The following is a 24,439-nucleotide window of genomic DNA, read 5'->3' as shown; positions in this document are numbered from 1 at the left end:
TGGATCGACACCAAGAAGTGGAAAAAAGTCTAGTTTGTTGATTCAGCAAGCTGAAGCAATACACAGCAGCCATATGACTACCAGATCTGGTGGAAAGAAGGGGATGGGACAAAACTATAGTGATGAAAGGTGGGTTTATTGCTTTTGGCAGCAGCCAGCAGTCACACTGGATTATGTGGAATGTGGTGGGGAGAAAAGCTTTCTTACAGAACCTGAGCCCTAAAATCCCCATGGGGCCATGGGGACTTAAATTGTTCCATAAATTGTGGTATACTTTGTGAACTTTGAGTATTCATTTAGCTCAGGTCATAGTAATGTAAAGACAATAAAAAAAGGGAAAAGTTGTCAACATAAGTCTTGGAAGACTCAGGAGTTTTGACTCATGCTAGAAATCCAAGCTGTTAATTAACCCAGCATCTGTAAAGAAAATCTGCTGACCTCATCACCAGCAATGTAACTTTCAGCAATGTCATGGAAGTCTGAAAGCATGTGAGGTATTAAAGATTTTACCATTCTTTCAAGCAGGAATGTTTTTTCATCTGGCTTTTGTGGTGCCTATGGCTTGTTACTGGCCCCTTGTAGAATCAATGTTTGGAATTGTTCTTGTTCACATTGATTTACTGAGTTAGCTGAAATAAATTCCCTACAAACCTTTTCCCTAGAGCAAGCTTAGAGGGGAGAAAATAACATTAAAAATCAGCTTACTTCCTGTAAACTGTTTTTTTTTTGGGGGGGAGGGGGTGTAGAGTGGGTTACATTACATACACACACACATACACACAGATATAGATAGATATATGTAAATACAGATATATACCCAGATGTATATGTGCATAAACACTTGGCAGTCTCATTCGTAGTTGCATTCTTCTTATTCATGCTCATCCATTTTGGTTGAGCTGCCGTATCCTGAAATTTATTCAGATTGTTAGGTCAGGTATGGAAAATAATTGGTCTAGAGATATTAAGGTTTAATTTCAGTCTCTGAGGACAGAATTGGTTTTATTTCTGTCAAGAGATGCTTTTCTGTGATCTCTTTCAGGATAAGGAAAATAGTTAATTGCAGTAACTATTATTTTTGTGAAGTTCTGCTTGAATTTTATAACCACAATGGTTTTAAGAACCATTTTGGATTTTGTTTTCAGGGTTTAAGAAGATTTCTACTTGACTCATGAGATAATGCGACCTTTCTTATATCCAAATCTTTGAGATCAGAAGAAAGGAAAATTTCATACTCTTGATGTCAGGTAAATTATGTAATACTATTGAAGGCAGATATATTAAGCAGGCTGCATTGAAATGTTTAAATAAGGATAAGGGATTTGCCTGCATCCAGGGCACCTGTTCAGAAAGAATAATTGAAGTTGTGATATGAATTACAGAAAAGAAGGCCTCTTGCTAAAAAGAATTGTTCTGATTTGATTGGAAGAAGCAGATTCAGGGTAGTGCAAAGTTTTGTTGCAACCTTATCTGCTTTCTCTTTGTTCAGTTGCAAGTTAAAACCATGACTGTATGCAAAATCTGAGTAGTAAAATGTGATTTGGCATGTTACAGCAGCTAGTGATCCCATATCTCTCAGAATTGCTTTTAGTCTTTTTATCCATATTGATTCTATATGAAAATCAGCTCTTTATCGAGCTTGATTGTCTTCAATTTAGGAGCTTGGAGTGTTCTTAAAATTTACGTAAAAAGCAGATTCGTTAGCATCCCTCTTAAGTGATATTATAAGGCTGCTGCTTATACTCGATGATCTTTGTGGGTCCCTTCCAACTCAGCACATTCTGTGATTCTGTGATCCAGGAAAGAGTAAGTCAGTGTTTACCAGAAAAACACCACGTGACTTGAGTCCTGGTGGTTCTTGATGTAGTGTTTTGATATTTTCTCTGACACCCTGCTACAGGGCGTTCTCCCTTGATGGAAATGTAGGTCAGTCTCAGCAGCTTCAGGGTGGCTCTCAGAACCCTATTTCAAAACTTGTTTTCACCTGTGATTTAAGTAGAGAGGAGGTTTTTTTTGTTGGGCATAGCTGTGCCTCAGCTCTGTAACATTAACTTTATTGCAAGCTATAACTTAAGGCATATGAACAGCTAAGCAATAGAATACTGACATTTTATCACATAGCAGTGATATTCATCAGATATCAGTAATTAAACCTGAGGTTTCATGGGGGGAGTTCAGATTTTCTGATTTTGTTTTCTATCGATCTGGAATTAACTTTTGTAACCTCAAAGGAAAATAAATGTGTGTTTTCAAGTCAAAGGATACTGATGCTTACTTTCCAGAGACTCTCAATATATTTTAATCCTGAAATGTGTGTTGTTTGTACTGCATCAGTAATATAAACAAATTTATTACAGAGGCTGTGCTGTGTAGTATTTCCTCAATACTTCAGCTCTAACCTGATTTTCAGCAAGACTTGGATTACTCCTATGTGTCATTGTCAAATTTAAGTCCTGAGATGCCGTTTATTTATAACTGCAGTTTTTATTTATAACTGTTGTTTGTAGTATGCAAGATAAAAGATTGTACTAAATTTGTAAGATGTAAACGTGCTTCCCTTCCTGTCCCAATCTGTTGCTAGTTCAGCTTTCAAAACTACATTGGCACTGTGTTATCATACTGCACATACAAGCACCAGTCTGAGCTCCACTAGGATTTCCCAGCTGAGCTGCTCAGTGCACAGGAGACACTTGTGTTCCATCTCTGTCCTTTATCAGAGTGCTCTGGGCTGTGTGCACTGGGCTAGAAAACAAGGATTGCATACATGTTTTACTACTGTTAATGTTTTTGAGCCATTGTAAATTTTTGCTCGTGACTTGTTCCTTTGAAAGGCTGGTGGAATATGGGAATAAAGCTGGAAAGAAGTAGAGCAAATCATGGCTCAGGTAGTGTCTGACTCTGTTAATTTTCATGATTAGGTAAGTATCAGTGGCCCTGTTTTGCACAATCCGTATTAAAAAAGAAAGTTCCAATGTGTGTCTTGTTCTCTCATTTCTCCTCTGTGGAAAATAACATGTTATTTTCAGCATCAGAAGGGGTAGATATCTGCCCTATAGTACTTTAGAAATTTAGCATTTATTTCTAAGGCAGATTATAATTTTGGCCTCATCTTTTAGAAAATGACCTAAAATTTGTTTCATGTTTCACCTCAGTGAATGAGGTTTTCCTCATTGTGTCTCACTGCAATAAGCATTATGGTAGTGTATAACTAATTTCCTAAAATACCTCTTCCTTGCTTGTAGCTTTGTTTGGGGTGTGATTTTTTTTTTTTTTTTTTTTTTTTTTTAGCCTATGAGAAGACATTTTAAGAGCTATCCAAATAAGCTTTTCACATTCAGAAATGATTTAGCATACCTTTGAAGGGTGTGCAGAGATCACTACTAACATGGTAAATATATGTCTTTCAAGATTTGCCAACATTATATACATAGCACTCAATCTTGGGTATCAGAAATAATTTCTAAGTAAATTGATCCATGAACACAATTTTATAATATTGATAAAATGTCAAGTGCTATTCTATAATAAGATGGCTTCACAGTTGCAAGGTCTTTCTAATGTAATTGGAATATTTGTCGAAGACCCAACAATAAACTGAGAGAGGCAGCATGAGGACAGCACAGGTGATGTCTCAAGTTTCTGGAGTCTCTGCTTGCCTGGCTGTGGCTAGAGTGGGTAGGTTTTATCTCTGGGTTGGACACTGAGGAGATCAGATAGGTATCAGAAGAATTTCACCTTCTGATGAATTCAATTGAAGCATCTTGTAGGATCATCTGGAAGATTTCTTCTGCCCTTGCAGTGGTGAAGTACATTTGTTGCCTTACTCCTTCACTGGTGTGAGAGAAGAGAGGCTATTCCAGTTCTGTCAGATGTGGAGAAGGGTTGAGTGTGTATGGTTGTGATGTTGTAGAAAGTGCAAAATGAATAGTTGTCTTCTTTGCCTGCAAGTTTGTGCTGAAGCAAAAACTAAACTCTAAGATTTAATGACTTAATTTTATTTGGACATAATTGCCTTAATTGTTGTCTCTTCTGGTTATTTTTGTAATGTCTCCTGTGGACTATTTGTACTGTGGTCTGAAAGAGAATGTAGGAAAACAGTTTATTCAGAGACTCTTCAGATGCCTTTGAAGTAGCATCAGGTAGTTTTCAAGTGGTTATACTTAATCCATTGAATAAAATTCTCTCAGGTTTTTTTTCTGAACATCTCCCCAAGTAAAACCTGCAGAGCTTCTGTGAAAGATTCAACTTATACCTTCACAAAGAGTCACAAATAATGGACAAGCAAAACAAAACTCAGAGTTGCTTTTAGCCTTTCATTTAAAAAGCTTTTGTAATGGATTTAAAATTTTAAATTCTGGCTACAGGGTGTAAGGGACAACAACGTGTATTTATTTTGCTGCCATTTTTCTTCTTTAGCAGTGTTATTGATAAATGTTAGGACCTGTCCACCTTTCTTTGCTTTTAGTCCGTTAAACTCAATTTCAAGTTATGAAGTATTCTGACTTCTAACACTGCCCGCTGTTCTTGAGATGTGGACTAACTGTGTAGGTGTAATGAACTGGGCCAAACTATTCTCGTAGAAACAAAATCATGGAATGGTCTGGTCTGGGTTAGAAGGAACCTTAAAGATCATCAGCCCTGCTGCTGTGGACAGGGACACTTTCTCCTAGACCAGGTTGCTGAGAGTCCCATCCAGCCTGCCTGTGAACATTTCTAGGGTCATGCACAACCTGAGCAACCTGTTCCAGTGTCTCATCACCCTCACAGTAAAGGATTTATTCCTATTATCTAATCTAAACTGACCCTATTTCAGTCATTTAAACCCTTAAAACCATTCTCCCTTGTCATGTCATTACAGACCCTTGTAACAAGTCCCTCTCCATTATACCCCTACTAGGTCCTGGAAGGTGCAATAAGGTTTCTTCAGGCTGAACAACCCCAGCTCTCTCAGCCTGTCTGCATAGGAGAGCTGCCCTTTGATAGATAATATTTGTAGCTTTCTTCTGGACTTGCTCCAACAAGTGCATGTCCTTCTTATGTTGAAGGCCCCAGACCAGGATGCAGTAGTTAATATTCCTAATATATGATACAAGATTGCAAAAAGATTAAATTCTGTGAAGAGTAAGAGTGAGCATCTTAAAAAAGTCAGAGGAGAGTCATGTCTTTATAGTTGTGTGTTTTTAAAACAGCTTGAAAAAGCCTAGGTGCTAAACTTAGTTACTTTTTCTTACATCTGATTTTGTTGGGGCATTAAATATCTTTGATAATATAAATTCTATTTCCTATGTAATTCCACTTTATTTCTGTTGTGGTTTGACCCCAGCCAGCAACTAAGCCCCATGCAGCCACTTGCTCACTGCCCCCACAGGGAGCTGGGGGAGAGAATCAGAAGGGTAGAAGTGAAAAAACCTGTGGGTTGAGATACTCAGTTTAATCAGGGAAGCAAAAGCCACACACACAAGGAATTCATGCACCACTGCCCATGGGCAGGCAGGTGTTCAGCCTTTTCCAGGAAAGCAGAGCTCCATCACCTCTAACAGTGACTTGGGAAGACAAATATCCCTCTAACTGTATTTTAACAATCTGGCCTATTCTTTTTCTGTGTCTTTAGGTAATAGGACAGAAGTCTGTGTTTGTATTTAAAATATATGATGTTTTTGGGGAGTTCCCACAGACTAAATAATATATGGAGTTGCATTAGTTTGTATAGTGAATGCTGTAGATTAAGGAAAGGATGATACATTGTATGAGGAGTAGACATTCTCAGCTGCTGTTTGGAGTCTTCATTAAATTACTGGAGATGGTATGCCTTTCTAATGTTATGCACTCAATTTTAAAACTGTTTGAGGCATGATCCAACAAAAGGAACATAATGTATTAGTAGCTCATTAAAATTCAAATTGTCCTTAATTCATAGCCTGTGTGTCATACCCCTCATGGCTTTATTCTGCTTCTAATGTTGCATAACTTGGTTGAAGCTAATGTTTTATTTTAAATTCTATAGTACTCCTTTCTGGGGTAATTTGTTTTCACATGAAAGACAAAAAGAATTCTTAATTTAAATGTTTGTTAATAGAATAAAACATGAGGTTTCCTTAGAAGGCTAATGTCTAATCATGGGCATCAAGTGTTCTATTTTATTTGTCTTATGTTCTGCAGCATTATATTCCTGGGGGGGAAGGAGTTACCAGTGTTTTCAAAATTAAAAACAGGAGGCTTTATTTGTATGTATTCATAGCAATTTGTACAGATATAGCTAAAAGGTATATACAGAAGGGCAGGTAAAAGGAGTATTAAAAACCAGGTCTATACTTTCAACCTTCATTTGTCTTGCCTGCATCAATGAATCTTTCCAGAATAATTTCATGCCAAACACTTTATTAAGAGCAGCATTCAAAAATGCCAAGCTTGGTTGTTTTTTTTTTTTGTTTGTTTGTTTTTTGTGAAACTACCCCTGTGTTACACCTGGCAGACTTTTATGTGCTGGTAAACAAGTGCCATGGGTTAGACCCTGCCAGCAGCCAAGTGCCAGTGTAGGGTCACTCCTAAACTGCTACCCCAGGAAGGGCTGATCTCTGAGGGTGACAATGGACACATTTCATTATGGCAAGGTGGAGATTCACCTTCTGCAGGACAGACCAGGAGGAATACCTTGCAGTGGGGAGGGGGGTCCCAAAAAAAATCCTGTAAGCCTTCTTCCTGTTAGCGCTAAAAAGTTCCCCTCAACAACAGATCTCAAATGTTTTGGTATATTTATACTTCAGACAGTGTAATGTTGTATAAACATTGTAGTCCCTGATCACTTGGCTGACGTTTATACCAGTTCATTGATTTGAGCTCAGTAAAATAAAATCTTCTGTAAAACCATGATAAAAGGCAAGGCTGAAGATGAGAGATTTCATACTACAATGGTAGATCCTGTGGCTATCCCAGCATGATATTCCTGGTGAATGACACATTGTTACTGCTTTTCATAGAGAACTGGCTTCTCTTCCTTTTTACAAATATTTTTCCAAAAAGTAGAGGAGCAATTGGTGGATTTGTATTACTATTGTAGCTCAAGGTCTACAATCAGAGCCTTATTTTCTGGTCTAGGGAGCAGTGCAGCAGAAGGAATAAAACATTTTGGGTTTTAAGTATTAAAGTAGACTGAACAAGTGGCAAACATGGGGATAAAATTATTTGGCTTACGATTGAATTTTTCATCTAAAATTCATAGTGTTTTTGTGAAAAGCTATTTTATTTTTCAAGGGATACCAAAGAAGTAGCTTTTTCAGCTACTTGCATGCTTTGCAATTTTTTTTTTACATGTGGAATAAATCAGAATAACATAGGGATAACAAGCTTTCCATAAAGATTTTATAATGTTCAGTTCAATGTGATGAATAATTAAATTAGGCATATTTGTATAATAAGTAGGTGGAACATTGAAGGCAGATAGTGCCTGATCTGACTGCTTCCATTCTCAGAAATGATTTCACAGAAGCCCTTCCAGGTATTTCTTCATTTGCACCTGGACTTGCTGATCCTTTCTGAGATGTCCGTGCACGCTGGGCTTTTGTCACCACTTCAGAGCTGAGATGCTGGTGTGCTGTGAGAGCTGCTCTGAGAAGAGCTCTGGCTAAATGAGTTATCCAGCGAATAAAATATTGATGTTGGGAGCCTAGTTCTGGCTGACATTGCTGGTGTAACTGTTTGGCCTGGTGTTGGATGCTGACACTGTGATCCTGTTGTATTGGCAGGCTGTTCCTTAAGCATTGCTTTTGTATGTTTAGGGTAGAGGATCTGCACTCTGTGCTTCTCAAGCCTTTGGACAGTGCTGCTGTGAGAATGATAGTCATGAATACTTGTTAATGTATTTTTGTAGCATTTAGATCAGGTTACATTGCAGTGAACTGACTCAACAATTTGGGATCTAATAAAAGCTTTTTCTTGGAATGGAGCTCTGTTGAATACATTTATTTTTCCACCTCAGTGTTTTGCTTTTGTTAGACCTGCATATATCTCTTTAATTTTGATTCTTAAAGGATTAATAACATCAAATCTTACATAAGTAACTGTGTCATTTTTAAATTTGCAGGAGGAGCAGATCTGTGCAGAGAACACTTATATTTGTGTGGTTATGTTTCAGAGCAGAATTGGATTTTTTTTGGATTTGTGATCAGTACTTTGTGTACAGTGTATTGATTTTTATAGAAGATAATGAAAACGTAATTTGTTTTAAAATAGCGTTGCAGAATGTAAAAGTTGTGGTTCCATGTGAGGTTACTTAAAGTGTATGTCATAGTTTACATAAATGCCCTATATATGCTGTTGAGTTAAACCTATGGTTTTCCATGCTAACTTTGAAAAGTGAGTATAATTCCCTTTTAATCTGATGAATTTTATAGCACTTTGAGCGTGCATGAAATGTTCGCTGTGCATTCCTTTGCCGCACTCTGCACTGAATTGCTATATCAGGGATTTTAGTGGCGACACTCAAGTGAGAAAGCTCAGACCCGCAGCTCTGACCGAATGCCTTTACAAACGCCTGCTTTAACTTGGTTTGTAGGTGTAAGACGAAGGTGTACTCAGACAACCTTCCCACGACCAGCGTGGTGATCGTGTTCCACAACGAGGCGTGGAGCACGCTGCTGCGCACCGTGCACAGCGTCATCAACCGCTCCCCGCGCCACGTGCTCCAGGAGATCGTCCTCGTCGACGACGCCAGCGAGAGGGGTAAGGACACCTCCATCCATTGACCTCACACTTGGGAAACCCACTTGGTGTGGGCTATTGGACAAAGGCAGCGCCCAGGGCAGGGGAAGGCAGAGGGAGCAGTGCCCCTTTGGGAATACAGGTGGATCGTCCTGCACGGAAAGCTGGTGTAGCTTCATCTGTCCGGTTACTTTTCCCTTGGCAGCGTGGAATTTGTGTTTGCCAGGGGGTTTATTCTATTCCAGTGTTAGTGGTTTGCATTTAGCGTTTTAGCACGTTCATACAGCTTGAGGGTGGTTTATACTTGAATCACCTGGTGAATAATAGCAAAGGCAACTCTGTTGCACACATTTAAATTTATTATCACTGCCGCTGTTTGGCTTGGTGTTCAGAGGGATCAATTTTGATTATTCAGTTCATGGGAAATTAAAATTCAGTTTCTGTGCTGCTAGAGGATCCATTTCTTGATAAATAGTGCTCCAGATGAAAACTCCGTGCTACAGAATGAAACTTGCCATGTCTAATAAGCAAAACTTGAAGCTGATTTTTTGGTAAAATATAATAATATTATTTAGATTCTAATCTTCATAGTATTTTTAAACTGCAGTATATAAGAAATAAAAATAATAGTCTATATAATACTTAACATTTAATTTTGGTTAATAGTTGATATTTGGCTTGTTCTTTCCTTAAGATTTCCTGATGGTATGGGTTATGAAATACTTTTTTTGCCTTGTGTTGGTGAATGGAGGTGAGAGGGTAGTATAGGTTTGCTAAATAAAACATGTCTATATTTTTATATTGATCCACCTTTTTTATTTTCCCTTATATTTCTATTTTGAAAGTTTTCAATTAGAACCAATGGCTAGTAGGCCACTAGAGAAAAAGTCTTGAGAGTCACCAGTTGTAGGCTGTTGCCTGTATCAGAAGGAATTCCCATAGAAGGGTTTTACAGCATGCTGACATCTCAGCCTGTTGCTTCCAGTGATGCAAAATTCATGTTTTGTTGGCTCTGGTAATTCTAGCTTCAGAGTAAGATGTCTGACTGTTGTCCAGATGACAGGATCTGCCCAAGATCTGCATGTATGAAGAGAGGTGCTGGATTTGCCCTAAGCAACCCCATGACACACGGGTTACAGTGGCTAACAGGAGGTTTTAGGATAGTTAGGAACCTACCGTGGTTAAGAGGAACTTTTGTAGCTGAAGAGCATTAGGAGTGGATTTTTGCTCTACCACTAAGGTGGTAGCAGATACACTGACCTGCTCCTTCAGGTTATGTGTGTGCATGATGCCTGGCTGTTCCATGCTGGGTTGGGTGTGGAGCAGCTGAGGACAAATCCCATCAGCCAAGTGCACTCTCGCCACTCTGCTTTCCTCACTAGGGCTGTGTTTGCACTTGTGTCTGCTCCATCCCTCTCTTGGGCACTCTCACTTGCTTTTGCTTATCCTTTTTCACCTAACTCTAAGTGCTTCAGCTAATTCCAGTGCAATTTGGAAGGAAGAACAGAAGCATTAAATACAATTACATTCCAGCAGCTGAGGAGAAATGCCTATGCAAAGTGCCACGGAAATGTGTTTCAGATGAAATGAGAGGCATGATCAACTTTTGCTTTTACAAAGGCACAGCATCAAATTTTTGCGTTTTGCACTTGTGGAAAGTTTGTAATTATACTCTTTCATTTGTTGTAGTTTTTTAACCTTTATGTAAAAAAAAAAAATCTACATTTTATTTATCAAAACAGTTCTTGGCACTAATTCAAATCAGTGCTAATTATTATTTGTGACAGGTCAGCTTTCAGTATGACCTAGAAATTAAGAGCAAGCTAATATTAGAATATGTAGATATCATATTATTTATGTTTTGCCTCTTCAATTTCTGTTTTAGAAAAAAATCAATTTCAACGTAGCTATAAGTTGTCCTCACTGAATCATTGAATTATAGTCCACTTTAAAAAGCATGTGGCTTTCTCTCAATAAATTTTCTTTTTCTGGGTTTGATAATAAAAAAAATTAATTCCAGGCTGAAAGATAGAGTATTTCATGCTTTTGTTGGTGATATTACTGAACCTGTTCCACTATTTCTTTTTGAAGCTGGTGATCTTCATTTCCGATCACTTGGGCATCTTTTATTTGTTGTTATTTTCAGCAATTACTGAGAGGGGATTTTTTTGTTCGGTTTTCCAAGAACTTGTTTTGGTTCCATCAAGCATGCTTTTACATTAAACAAAACAGAAGGGTACTATGCCTGAAGATGTCAAGAGTTTGTGTTTGCTACTTAAGCATTCTCTTTGTGTTGAATTAAAACATCATACTTTTCCAGAAAAGGACAATGTTCAGCCTGAGTATTGTATATTGAATTCCAACATCAGAGTCATTTTAATTGGAATAAAATAAGCATTCAGTCTGCCTGAAGCACACTTTCTACCTGCTAGTGTCACGCTCTTAGAAGAAGGAATTTGCATAATGGTATGCTTTTATTTACAACCAAAAGAAAAGCACTGGAGAAACAAGACATATCTGTATCATCATTCTCTAGTTACTGATCAGAACTGCAACTTTAGGTTTTAAGTATTGATCTTTGGTAACTGGTTCAAAACAGTTAACAGGAGAAATCACGATTAGCTGGTACCTCAGACTAGGTCAGCACCCAATAGCCAAGTGTGGTAGGAAGATGGCATCAGGATAGACCACATCCACAGAACTTAGCTACAGAGATACAGGCCAAAGCAATGTGACTGCAACTAAATACTGACAACAATACTTACAAAAATATTCATACTTCTTAAAAAAACATGCTTGCATGCTTATTAAAATGATAAACCTGTGTTTATTGTAGTTTAATTTTAAAAAAAGGTTTGAAACCTAATTTTTCACTTATATTCATATTAGTGTGACTTGATAATAGAAGTGGCAAGGTGTTTTTCAACTAATGCACTTAGTTGACTTGAACTGAATGTATTTACTCTTGGCTTCCTTAGTTCTGCTAATTCCACAGAAGGTGCTCAGTCCTAGGTAAAACTATTCACCATTTTGACAGAGAAAGGGCTTGAAAAGAATATCCACCACAAAGAGTTATAGTTATACCTATGAAACAACATGAATTCTTATTGTTCCAATTTAGAAGTATTGTGGAGATGTTTGGGGGTTTTTTAATATTATCAAACCTCAGTCTGTTGGAAGTGTATGAAGCAGTGCTGAAAAATTAGTCAGCTCTAATCCTGGGTCACTTATAACCAGTTGGCTCTGTAATGCATAAAACTTCTCATCTCAGTGTTCAATATAGAATTTATTATGATCAATAGGTTTGTATAAAAAATCATCTCCATGGCTTTATCCTGATATTTCTTGTAGGCCAAAATGTATCACATTCATTAAAAGATTATTCAAATATTTGGTTTTTTCTTTAAGGGAAAAAAATCAAGTCTTACTTTGTAAGAAATGATTACTAGTTTCTGGATGCATGACTAATCAAAAAAGCTAGATTCCTGCTACTTGAACAAAGAGAGCAATTTGTAAGGGATGTGTATTGCTCTTCAAGAGGGTGTTCTGGAGTGAAAATAGCTTCTTAGATTTGAGCATTTTACCCTAAGTGCTGGTAAGAGAACTTCAGAAATCTTGATGCCTGAATTATTTACTGTGCTTTTATAGGGATGAGGTATCAAGCTTTATCTTTTCTGCATATTATGCTGAAGCTCTAGTGATATTTTAAGGACACAGTTCTGGAGGTCTGTCACGATGTTTTGAATCTGGGAATAATCCCTTCTGAAGTTTTGAACAAGGTGGTAGTTCATAAGAATATTCTCATGGACATGGTTAAACACGGGAGAAGGACTATTCTTAACCTTTTTCCCTCTGTAGTGAAAACACTGTGCACATGTCTGATTCTTTCTTAGAGAAAAAAAAATTAAAGTACTTAAATTGAAATTTAAAATACTTTACTGAGAAAATGTAGGTAGGACTCAAGATTTTCATATGCAATATATTGAGCATGACTTTCTGTAATGTAAGTTGGTGTTCTATGCAAATTCTTGACTGGCTGCAGTTGTGTTATTGCAATCTTTCTCTCTTTCCCCTGCCAGAATTTCACCGTTCTGTTAACTACATTCAAGAACCAATGTCACAGCCCATATTCATTCAAGTTTAAGGTGCATAGCACTACTTTAAAAGCTTGTCAGTACTCCACCTGAAATGTGCAGAGAAACATGTTGATTTGTGTGACTTGCCTGTCAGATGGTGAGCATAGAGAGAAATGCTGCACACTCTCTCTGTGTATAGCATGTATACATTAAAGCAATAAGCATTGCCATGATACTAGTTCTTTTAAATTAGTGGCTTTGGAAAGCTACACTGTAAAGAGATGAGGCTATATATGCTACAGACTCAGTCATAATCTCTGTGCTCAACCCCAAAAACCTTGCAAAATGTTGAGACGTGTACACTTGGATTGTACTAAGAAACTTATTAATCTGAGTCTCTGTTCATATGCAAAATAAGAATTAACTTGCTTTGAGTTTCTCTGGAGACAAATATTTAGATGTATCAAACTCTTACGTACATTTAGCACGGTTTAGCTTTCAAGACATGTCAGAACTTATTTCTGTGGGTTTTAGTGGCAGTCCAACAGTGCACAGAAAAAAATGAGAAGGCAATTAGAAGTCATTAATCTGGAGAAGTGGTAAGGAATTATAATCACCTTCAAGTCAGCCCTGCCTCTTGAGGTTTATGAAAGAGTCACTAACAGTTCATGCCGAGCTTCCCCACCCCTCCAGCGTCACATTTATTTTTGTATGAGGTACTTTCTACCTTATGTGAAATCCTACTACAGGCTGTGCACTGTTGTAGTACAACTTTCAACTCCCATGTGCTTTGAGTGTACAATCTAATATTCCATAGCTGTGCAATAAGAATATTTTGCCTATTTTACACACTTAAAAACTGTGAGTTATTGCAGAAATCTGTTTCCGTGACTGTCCATTGCATTCTTACTCACTTCTTTGTTCTTCCTTTAGCATCAATCACCACAACCCAGTAGCACTTTGCAGTGCGAGTAATTTTGAATCTGAGTGTATGGTAACTGACTGTTGTATTTTGAATAACTTTTTCTTCCTAATTCATGCTACGTTGAGATTTTTTGGTGTTACAGCTTCTCATATATGTATAGTCTATTATATATTTTTTAGATACTATAGTAATAATCTAATAAAGAAACTATTAGCCAGAAAACCCTAGAGAAAGTACAATTGAAAAATCAGTTTGATTGTGTTTTGAACTTCTCACAAGAAATTATCTGTAAGTTGCATTAACGTAGGAGACAATTCATTATATTCAGCCAGTCAAACCATTTCTGTATTTCTGTATTTCCTTCGTAGAGAAGTGTTATGTCCAAGAACACTTACGCTTATTTTTGAAAATAACTATCACATCTCTGCTGCAAAAACTTGCAAATCCCATCTGGGTTTTGTGTAAGCGTTCTATCCTCTCCTCCTTTTTGTGTTTTCCATAATGAAGAAATAAAGAGGGGGAAGAACTTTCTGTGCTATCAAGGGAAGCACTTGAGAGGTGTGGAAAGGAGTGTTGTGAAGTGTAGAGGAAACTAGCTGAGAAAGTAGAGAAAGGATAGACCAGAGCAGGAGAGGTGTGTCTTAAGTCTCTTCATTCAAAAAAAGCTCAACTACGTAGCTAACGGTTTTGATTGTTTTGATTATTCTTTACAGACTTCTTGAAAAGACCACTGGAGAGTTATGTGAAAAAATTAAAAGTACCTGTTCATGTGATTCGAATGGAACAACGTTCTGGATTGATTAGAGCAAGATTAAAGGGGGCTGCTGCTTCCAAAGGCCAGGTCATCACCTTCTTAGATGCTCATTGTGAATGTACAGTAGGCTGGCTTGAACCTCTGCTGGCAAGGATCAAAGCTGACAGGTAATTATCCATCTCTTCACCCAGGTTGGATTTTTTCAGTTATTAAGAAATTTTCCAAGTATTACAAGATAGCCTACGAGCAAATATCTACTTTCTGAAGAGCTGAATAAATTCTCATTGGAGTCAGGATAAAAGGCTAATTTAGTTAAACTTTTAAAAGTAAAACTCTGTTTCAAGTGAAGTCTATATTGGGATGCATGGAATAATGTGTTAAGTAGCAGGAGGAATGAATGAAATTGAGGAATTAGGGAAAATTGAGGTCTTCAGTCTGCAGCTTGGCCTATTCCTTCATGAATTTGGGAAGATATTCTTGAGAAAGAAGTCAAGCCCTGATCTCATGTAGCACCAACAATAACTGTTTACAGGCTCTCATTGTGATTTCTTTATTACATAATGGTTTTGATTGTGGAAATCTGGGCTGTGTCTTGGTCTTCTGGGATGTATTTTCTAAGGTTAGAATAATTACTGGAATAATGCTGATCTACACTTGTATATGCGATGGAAATTGTATTGGGGACAAAAGTGAGAGAATTGTCTGCTTTATAAAATATTTATACATCTGAACAGGAGCTACAGTTGTGCACTAGTCTGTTAGTAGACAGCATATTAAATGGAATAAAATATGGTGCTAGAGATCCCTAGGTTTTTTATTGTTATAGATAAAAATCACACTTAAAATTTGATGGTACAAAATATAGTGTTACATGATGAATAAGCTACAATTTAATGAAGAATCTTTGTTCAGCACTGTGCAAAGACAAAGTAAACTTTGTTATCATTAATTGGGTTTTGTGAGACTACAATGCATACATTGTTACAATTTGTGCAAATATCTCAACTTAAGTCCTTTGAATTAAGTTGCAAGCAATCTCTGAATATTTTTACAGAGCTTCCCATGAGAGGAAGCCTGCTTTGAGCATGGTTACTTAAGTATCTTTAAGATGATTAGAATTGGTATCTGTGAATATATGTATTAATAACATCAGGATAGTGGACAATGAGGCCACTTTCTGTCAACTACAATGCAGTAGTTGTACATTGTTAACAATTGCTAACACATCTCAGTCCTGAGGCTATATAAAAATACTTACCCAGGGTGAATATCCAAGTTTTAATTTCAAAACATGCAAGTTACTGCAACCACTCAAGTAGAAACAAGAATCTTTTGTTTTCTATCTAATCACAATGTAGCAATGACAAAGTTGAGATCATTATTTCTGTCTGCAGAGGGATGAATATTTATTACTAGTAATAATGCAAATATGATTTTAAAAAAGATCTAGCATTGCCAAAATTGTATCAGATTTACAATTAGCAAGACAAAATTTTAGTATGGTTCCTGTTAATAATTTATTGAATAATGTTGCTAAGAGATGGTATTATAAAAATTTGAACTGTATATGTTAAAAACAATATTAAAAAAAAAACAAAACAGCTTTTTTCATCCTTTTGATCAATAGATTTTAATGACTTAAAATTTAATAATTTTGATTCTTTTGTTTTCCTAGGAGGACAGTAGTGTGTCCCATCATTGATGTAATCAGTGATGACACCTTCGAATACATGGCAGGTTCTGACATGACCTATGGTGGATTCAACTGGAAGTTGAATTTTCGTTGGTACCCTGTTCCTCAGAGAGAGATGGATCGACGGAAAGGAGACCGAACCCTTCCTGTTAGGTAATGAGAAATTATGAAGTTGTTTGAAATCTTTGTCTGATGTTTGCTTTTTATGATAAACTTGGAAGTAAGTACTTAAGGTCGTTAAGTACTTAGTCAAACATTGTAGCATCTCTTTTGTCTGGTTGAAGGAACAACATAAAATTCTGGCATGGATCGGTGGTCAGTAACTTTCGGCAGCAATAAAAGAATCACTTTGTCACTTTGGAAATATTTTTCAGTTCTATGTTAATTTGTGCAGAATTACTAGTTTTCAGGTAGCACTTATCATGATGTACAAGTTTTTAACAAAGCTTTTTCTATTTTTTTTAATTGAATCTTATTTTTTATCTTTCTAACAAAGTAAACTGTATTTTGTAAATATGCATTGATTTTTGGTATATGCATGCGTATATTTATATTTGCGTATGTGCATTTATATGCAAATTTTAAGTCTTAAAAGGGGGGATGGGAGGTGAGTTTATGGTTGGATGTCATGTAGGTTTATGAGAAAGGTAATGAGGAAGATAGCTTGGGTGTAATGTTTCCTTTTAGTAGGGAAAAAACATATAACTTTTCAGTTAGCTTGTGACCTAGCTTGTATTTTATGCATCTTTCAGAAAAAGCCCTAAATGTTTCAGGAAAATAGCTAGTGATATAAAATCATGTATGCTAAAAGTGTAAATAATTGAACTACAAAGTTATGTCATTGGCCTAACATGTAATTTGCTTATTGTATACTTGTTGTCTAAAAAAGTTGAAATGTTCAATGGGAGATGTTTCTAAAGCTCTGAGAAACTATTAGCCAAGTTTTATTTTTTTGTACCAATAAAGAATCTGTAAGGAAAATCTGGATGTAACCCTGACTGTACAGTTCTCTTGTATGAAGCAATAAAAGTGAAAGCAAGCAGGCTACTTAATGACTTCCCAAAACTGTTTCAAGAATAGTAGCCTGAAGTATAATTTTCCTGTGTGAAACTAGTTTCTTTTTTATGAGTTACCAGCATTGGAGGGAGAAGTCTTTGTCAGCAATGACAGCAGCTTTCTAGGGACTGTTACTCTATCCAGACACCAATTTGAAGTGAGAAAATAAGGAGAACTGCCACTACCTAATTCCATCTCTGGAAAAATTTGAGCTAACAAGTACACCGAGAGTAACAGAGTTTGAAGGGAAGCTTGCTGAGAAGGAATGTGTTAGGAACTTGGGAAATAAACAGGTATTTTGTCAGTGTAAGTGTGAAATGCATCTAAGTATGTTTTTATAGAGACTGATGTGATTCTTTTTTTTCTGCCCCCAGAACACCTACAATGGCAGGAGGCCTTTTTTCAATAGACAGAGATTACTTTCAGGAAATTGGAACATATGATGCTGGAATGGATATTTGGGGTGGAGAAAACTTAGAAATTTCCTTCAGGGTAGGTAAAAATCTGCATTGCTTTATTAATCATTAATCTATTAATCAGGACAGTGCATCTGGAGCCCTGTAAAACACAGATCTGCCACCTGCACCAGTGTCCTCTTCTGTTGCAGCTGGCACTTCCTTTCCCTGTTAAGTTCCTCCAGCAGAGATACAGAGAGACTGTGTCTGTCAGTAAAAAGTGCATGATGAATTGTTGGTGGAGCTTTGTGATTAAAAGATAAGATGGTTATTCTGAAGAATGAGTGTTTGTGTATTAAAAGGAATTCATATAGAAAAGCTGTTGGGGAAGCATCAGTTACAGGTGATATTGCCAGTGCATCATTTAATGTGCCAGTGAAATGTGAGCACCTCTCTTACAAACCCTCTCTTCTTGCTCTTTACTAATTTCATGATTTCATGCGTTCATTTGGTTGTAGACCTAGCCAGTGTTATTCTCATTTTTGCTCCTACTAAATAGCACCATTTCCTTTCATTTTACTTATTAGCAAAAAGTACGTAGGTGGGGATTCTTCTGAAATACTTCAGCTTTCTGAACCTGCCATTTTTCAAGGTCCAAGATAAAACTGAAAGTATTTTCAGAGACTTGGGAAGTGTATGGGTTCTTTTACATGGTGGTTCTGTTATATAATGGACTATTTTAGACACCTGTTACTTCCTGTGATTCATGCGAGCCTTTTCCTTTTATTGTGGTCAGCCTGCCCTGTTCTTTAAAGTAATTTCTAGCTGATGTGGTATTGCTCCAAGGGCTGAAGTACTTTCATATGCTACATTGCTTGGGCTTGTGAGCATCTTTAGCTGGTGAGCAGGATAAAAACATGCAGTTCTCTTCCATGCAGTATGCATTTGTTCTAGACCTCAGATAATGTTGTTTCCCCAGCTTGAACTGAAGCAAGTGATTAATGTTTGGGAACTTTTTTTTTAGCAGCTTGTAACTATGCAATAATTGTTCTGTGGCTTCCAGATCTGGCAGTGTGGTGGCACTTTGGAAATTGTAACTTGCTCACATGTTGGGCACGTGTTCAGAAAAGCAACACCGTACACTTTCCCAGGAGGTACAGGGCAGATAATCAACAAAAATAACAGGCGTCTTGCAGAAGTCTGGATGGATGAATTCAAAAACTTTTTCTACATTATTTCCCCAGGTGAGCAGGTCTTTGTTTATGAGAAATACTTATTAAGAATTAAAATCTTGCTACTACTGGGAAATTACGTATTTATATAAAAATGTTATTGCTTTGAAGTTTGTTAAGACAGAACTCTCTTAAAGGTGTACAAAAAGTAAGGTCTTAATTGAAAAATAATTTTGTTAGCCAGAGATATGCCCTAAAGGGGTTTTTGTTTGCTTGCTTTTTAACATGAACATGATTTATGAATGAGCTTCCAGTGCAATGGAATTGAAGCTCAGTGGAACATCAAAGAGCTCAGCTGTAGTACTGAAAATTAGCCATCCAAAGTCATATCATAATGTGCTGAATTTTGGGCTCTGGCTTTCATGTTGTAAGTATTCCACATTGAATACATCAGAAATTATTTAAGTAAAACCCAGAAGTAGGAGTGGCAAAAGTTTTAATATCTTCTGTTTTGATAAAATTTGTTCTTCACTATCTAGAGTATAGGGGCAAGTTGCCAATACAATTGACTGTGATGATATTTGTTTCTTTATGTGAATGTTAGCAAAACAAGAGGATGTAAAATATGAGAGAAAATTTCCCATGAACTCAGATTTTCTGAAAAAAAAATTAGAAGAAGAAAGGAAGCCTGGGAAATACTGAATTATTACTTTCAAGTACAGGTTATTTTTACTGTTATATAAAAAGACAAAGATACTACAGGTAGCAACAGCCAACCTTTCTAAAAACTTAAGACATTAGACTTTATGTACTAAGTGTTGGTTTTATATGCCACATCTGCTTTTCCGAAGACATTTATTTAAAACTAGTATTTCCTTATGACCTGCTTATTAAACCTACATTACTATTGACGTTTAGAAGCTATAATACAATGTAGTATGAGTTCTGAACAGTGTCAAATTTAGATTATGGGTTTTACAGATGCTTGTGAGAGCAACTGACAGTGCAGATTTATGGTGGTTTTGTCTTAAAAGAATGCTTTACTCAAATGAGACCGTGTAAGACTTACTTTAAAAAAAGTCTTGTTACTATTCAAAGCTTTTTAGGTGAAATCAGGAGCTAACAGCTTATTGTATTGTAATTTTGTATTGCTGTGTAATTTGTACAGCATTATGAATTCAATCATGTGCATGTATAAATATTCAGAAAAGTGGTATATAAATAGGTACAGTCTTTTTTGGTAAATATTGCTCTTATGCATCCATGTCAAGCTGGATTTTAAAATGTACAAAGTTACAGGAAGACCCAATTATAAAAAATAACCAAATTCTTAAAAAAATGTAAATTAATGATAAGCCATGATAAGTCTGTTACTTTATATATCACATCTATATTCCTTCCATTATGTGCAGTAGGTGTAAGCCACAAAAGGAGTTGCACTCTTTGAATTTGGTAGGATTGGGTTTTTTTGATTGGACTTTCATAGCACTGCAGTATTGCAGAATATGCATGCATCCTCCAAAGACAGTAAAAATTCTGAAATGGTGAAAGTAAGTCAAGAAATTATCTGTAACTGCTCTATTTTCTTTCCTTTCAAAAGATGCCTGTCTGCATAATTTGTATGCTAATGGCCTGAGTGATTGTTGGATAGGGATGTGCTCTAGCCAAGCTGCTCGTGGAGCATCTGCACCTGCCGCCTGTCACACGCTCGTTTGTGTCCCCATGACTGTATTGACTGTGCACTGAAGTTCGATGCCAGAATTTTCAAGTGGCTCTGCAATAAGATAATATTGTATCTGAATAAGTTGGATTATTCTGAAATTGATTTGTTGCCTGGGGCTGTGAGGAGAATGCCCAGTACTGTGGGTCATTCTTTAGCTCTGATGAAAGCCTGTTGTTCAGAGAATGAACACACAAATCTACTCAGAGCCACTCATACCTCTCACCCTCCCAAATCCACATAAGTTGTGAGAGCCAGTAGATATTAACTAACAAGGGTTACTATTTTGGGAAGTTCACAAACACCTTATTCTTGTAATTCTGGTATCTCCAATCTTAGCTGAATGTTGCAGACTGTGATTTTACCCATTGACAACAAATAGCATCAATACAGGTTCAGTAAGTCTCTTGTGAGCATTGGTTGTTTAGGAACTCAGTGAACCTTTGCTTGCTTGGCTCACTTAGCTTTTCCAGGTATCCTTCTAATATAAAAATTTAATGTATATTCTTACAGAATGCTGGTGCAGTAATCCTCAGGCAGAACACAGTGTGCAAGCCTCTGAAACTGTTTGTTAGTACAAATATGTACTTTCAGTATTACTGTGACAGTGTCACAAGTTCTTGCAAGGAGTGAGGTGAGGATTCTGAGGCTGATGCTGGTTAGCAGACCTTGGGTGCAGATGAATGAGGAAAACAAGCAATCCTCTGTGCATCCAGGATTTTTCTCACTAGTTGATATGGATGCAAAGTTGGATTTTGAAGGAGAAAATATACGGAAAAATGTCACTGAGCCTAGCTAACAAGACACTTGTTTCCTTTTTTATATTTTTTTTTCTGTTCCCCCTAAGATAGTGAATCACAGAGGGATTCATCTAGGAAAGCAGATGTAAGATTCTCAGGTAGCTTTCCCACTTCATGTAATCTATGTTGTCTGGGTAAAAAAGTCTTGCTGCTTGAATGATAGGAACTCAAGGGACTTTTTACTATTGATGTAATGTAGTTAAATGGAAAGCTGCCCTCTTGAAAAGCAAGCCTATAATCCTTTCCTTCTTTTATAAGTATAGCCCAGTAGAAACTGCTACTTGTCTGTTTTAAGCTTGTGTGCGTTTTAGAAGCCATCCTTCTGCCTGGGAGTGGTTAGGTACAGATGGAGGTTGGGCAGGAACTTGTTGCAGCTGCTGCTAATCCAGAATGAAGCCTGTCTCTTTGCAGGCAGCAGCTCTTCTCCCCAGCAGTACAGGCACTGGCTGCAGGCATTTCTCATTAGCTGGTAGCTTTCCTTACAGTCATGTGTTACACCAGGGCCCTGTATCCCAGACCATTTTCTCTTTGGCTTTCAGAAAACAAATCCAGCATGTGAACAATCTGTTTCCTGGCTCCAGTCGTTCTTTCTGTGGACTCTGCCACTTCTTTGTTTCTAGTGCTGGTCATTCATCACTTTCTCCAGGCTAAAAGATTAGGACTGTGTTATCCAAGATGAAGAGGCTTCATGAGATGGTGATGCCTGTCTCTCAGCTTGCTGTGAGGGGAGTGTCTTGCTTTTCATGGCAGGTAATAGGGCTTCACCTCCCCTCACTTGCTGGTCCTTCATCTGCATCACCTGCCTCTATGACTTGCTGGATTTGTCAGGGTTGTTTCTCCTGTGGGCTGACTCCCCAGGGTTAAATTAGAATCTGTGTCAGCACAGGAATCTGAAGGTGGGCAAGGGAAAGCTGCCCCTTTGGCAGCAGCAGGTGCAAAGCATTAGGCTGGTCAGCTTTGCCCCAAAGGGTGTATTCTGAGATATATTTTGGACTATACCCAGAAGGTGTATTGTGCTGGGACTAAATAGGCAGGCAGAAAGCATGATATGACAGCAGTGTGGAATTACTTAAGCAGGAGTCATGTAGACAGAGGCAGGGGTGTGTTATCCTGAAAATTGGATCTGTAGGCCTTGTTTCTAATCACTGCATGCCCGGGTCTCTAACCATGCACAATAAGTCAAGATTCAGTATGTAGAGACTGGAAATGGAAAACATTATTTATGGTTGATAGGGAGGACAGAGGAGGGACTGAGGCCACATCTTACAGTCTAGTTAAGCCTGTGTTCAAAGTACATACTAAATGATTCCACGTGGTTTTGTGTTCAGCTACTAGTCCCTATTAGCATTAATTAGGAATGCAAAGAATGTAGCTATTCAAATTGGTTTTAAATTATTATTGCTTATAGTTTCATAATACTAAGCAAAAACAAGTTATATTATTTTTATCAGAAGACTAGATTTAGATGAAATAGTTTTCATACTCTGCCTTTGAAAATGACTGAGCAATTTATAATCATGATAACAACATGCTATTTTTGTATTCAAAGGAGTTTAGCATAAATATATTGCCACACATTAAACTTGGGCAAGGAAATCTTCAGCTCTTGAAATTCTGAGGATGGCACAACTGTTACAACATGACTGGTGCTGGTGTGGCCGTGATTTTATGTAGATGTTTTTTGCATTACCAACATTTATATTTTGAGTACGTCTTTAAGCATGTATGTGGAAAAAAAAGCATGTGACTCTCCCACAGCTAACATCAAGCTGTGTGACAAATTTAATCGTCAGGGAGGCCCAAACTTTTAAATGTAATGTAGGGTTGGGGGCAGGGAGATTGAGGAAAAATATAGTTCTGGTCAAATAAAGGCAACAGTAGCAGTATTTCTTAAATACCATTTCTGATTTGTGTGATGTGAATGCTCCATCCCTGAAAATGTTCAAGGTCAGGTTAGATGCATCTTTGAGCAGCTGGGTATAGAAGAAGGTGTCCCTGCCCTTTGCAGAGGGGTTGGAATGAGATGATCCTGAAGTCCCTTAGAACCCGAACCATTCTGTGGTTATGTGATTCTTTCCTAATTTTTTTTTTTTTTTTAATGGAACAAAGGTTTGAAAAAACAAGTGGACATGACTGTCTTCCTCATGATGCACATACCTTTGGAACCTGTCATGTCTCCTCGGAGGAAATCTGATCTAATTTATGTTTTGCAGTTTGGTTTCTGTTTGGTTTTTTAGCTGACCCTTTGAAAAAAGTCCAAAACCCCTAGAAGCTTATATGTCACTTTTGTAGATATACATATACATTTTACTGGTCCTTGGAAGAGAAAATGATTGAAACCCATACTTAATTTTTGATATTCTTTATACTTTGCTGCAGCTTTCCTTGTTTTCTTCCATTCTTTTTTCCACTGAAAGAAGTTCCCCATAAGTAACTGGCACTGCATGGGTAGTAATACTCAAGCTGGTTTAGAGTAATATCGATAAGGTACCAGAAATCTTGGAAACAGAATAATTCAGCCTTACTAGAGGACACCCCTGAGGCAACTCTACCTGTTCTGCTCTTTGGTCCATCTGCTAACCTGCTGCTAACTGTATGGTTTGGTGCAGATCAGAGGGGATTTTTAAAAAACCTTCCTGAATAAAAATAGTTTAATGGAATACAATGTAACGGAGAAAAATCAACTGGCACTTTTTTCGTATGTGTGTGGTAACGTTTAAAACTACTTTAAGAATCAGCTTGCTTGTATGCTATTAAGTCTCACTTTACATTTTATTACTTATGGATGTGAATTTAATTCTTATTGCCATTCAGTGATGTGATGAAACCCTAACAGTGCTGTTTTGGGGGGGTCAGTGTAACAACCTGAGTATGTTTTGAGTGTGGTGAGGTTGTACCAAGAGTGGCATGATAACTGTTTTCATCCATCAGCTGCTTTTTCATCACTGAAAAATGAAGAATCCAGTACTTAGCTGTGATCATAACCTTTCTGTTCTTGCATTAGCTTTTGAGAGTGTTGCTTTTCTTGTAGAGCAAATATTTGCTTTCATGAAGATAGAGCAGTATTCTGTGGCTGAGTTTTTGTTTGTTTTAAATTTGTCTTGTATTTCTTGGTTCTGAGATTTCTTTTGTGACTTGAAAGCCCAGACAG

General features: G+C 37.2%; 1 protein-coding gene across 2 annotated transcripts in view; it reads left to right on the top strand.

The window, feature by feature from the left end:
* The window catches only part of GALNT1 (polypeptide N-acetylgalactosaminyltransferase 1), an 84,454-nt gene that overhangs the window by 52,716 nt on the left and 7,299 nt on the right, over nt 1-24,439 (top strand). For both annotated transcript variants that reach the window (XM_014887984.2, XM_088171637.1), the window contains exons 5-9: nt 8,552-8,718; nt 14,412-14,619; nt 16,128-16,298; nt 17,576-17,693; nt 18,660-18,840. In XM_014887984.2, coding sequence (XP_014743470.1) covers nt 8,552-8,718; nt 14,412-14,619; nt 16,128-16,298; nt 17,576-17,693; nt 18,660-18,840 — 845 coding nt within the window. The remainder of the gene's footprint in view (nt 1-8,551; nt 8,719-14,411; nt 14,620-16,127; nt 16,299-17,575; nt 17,694-18,659; nt 18,841-24,439) is intronic.

This window comes from Sturnus vulgaris, chromosome 1, assembly GCF_052056855.1.
Source record: "Sturnus vulgaris isolate bStuVul1 chromosome 1, bStuVul1.hap1, whole genome shotgun sequence".
In the NCBI taxonomy this organism is placed as follows: domain Eukaryota; kingdom Metazoa; phylum Chordata; class Aves; order Passeriformes; family Sturnidae; genus Sturnus; species Sturnus vulgaris.
Note: the sequence above shows the minus strand (reverse complement) of the source record. Positions and strands in the feature narration are given on the sequence as shown.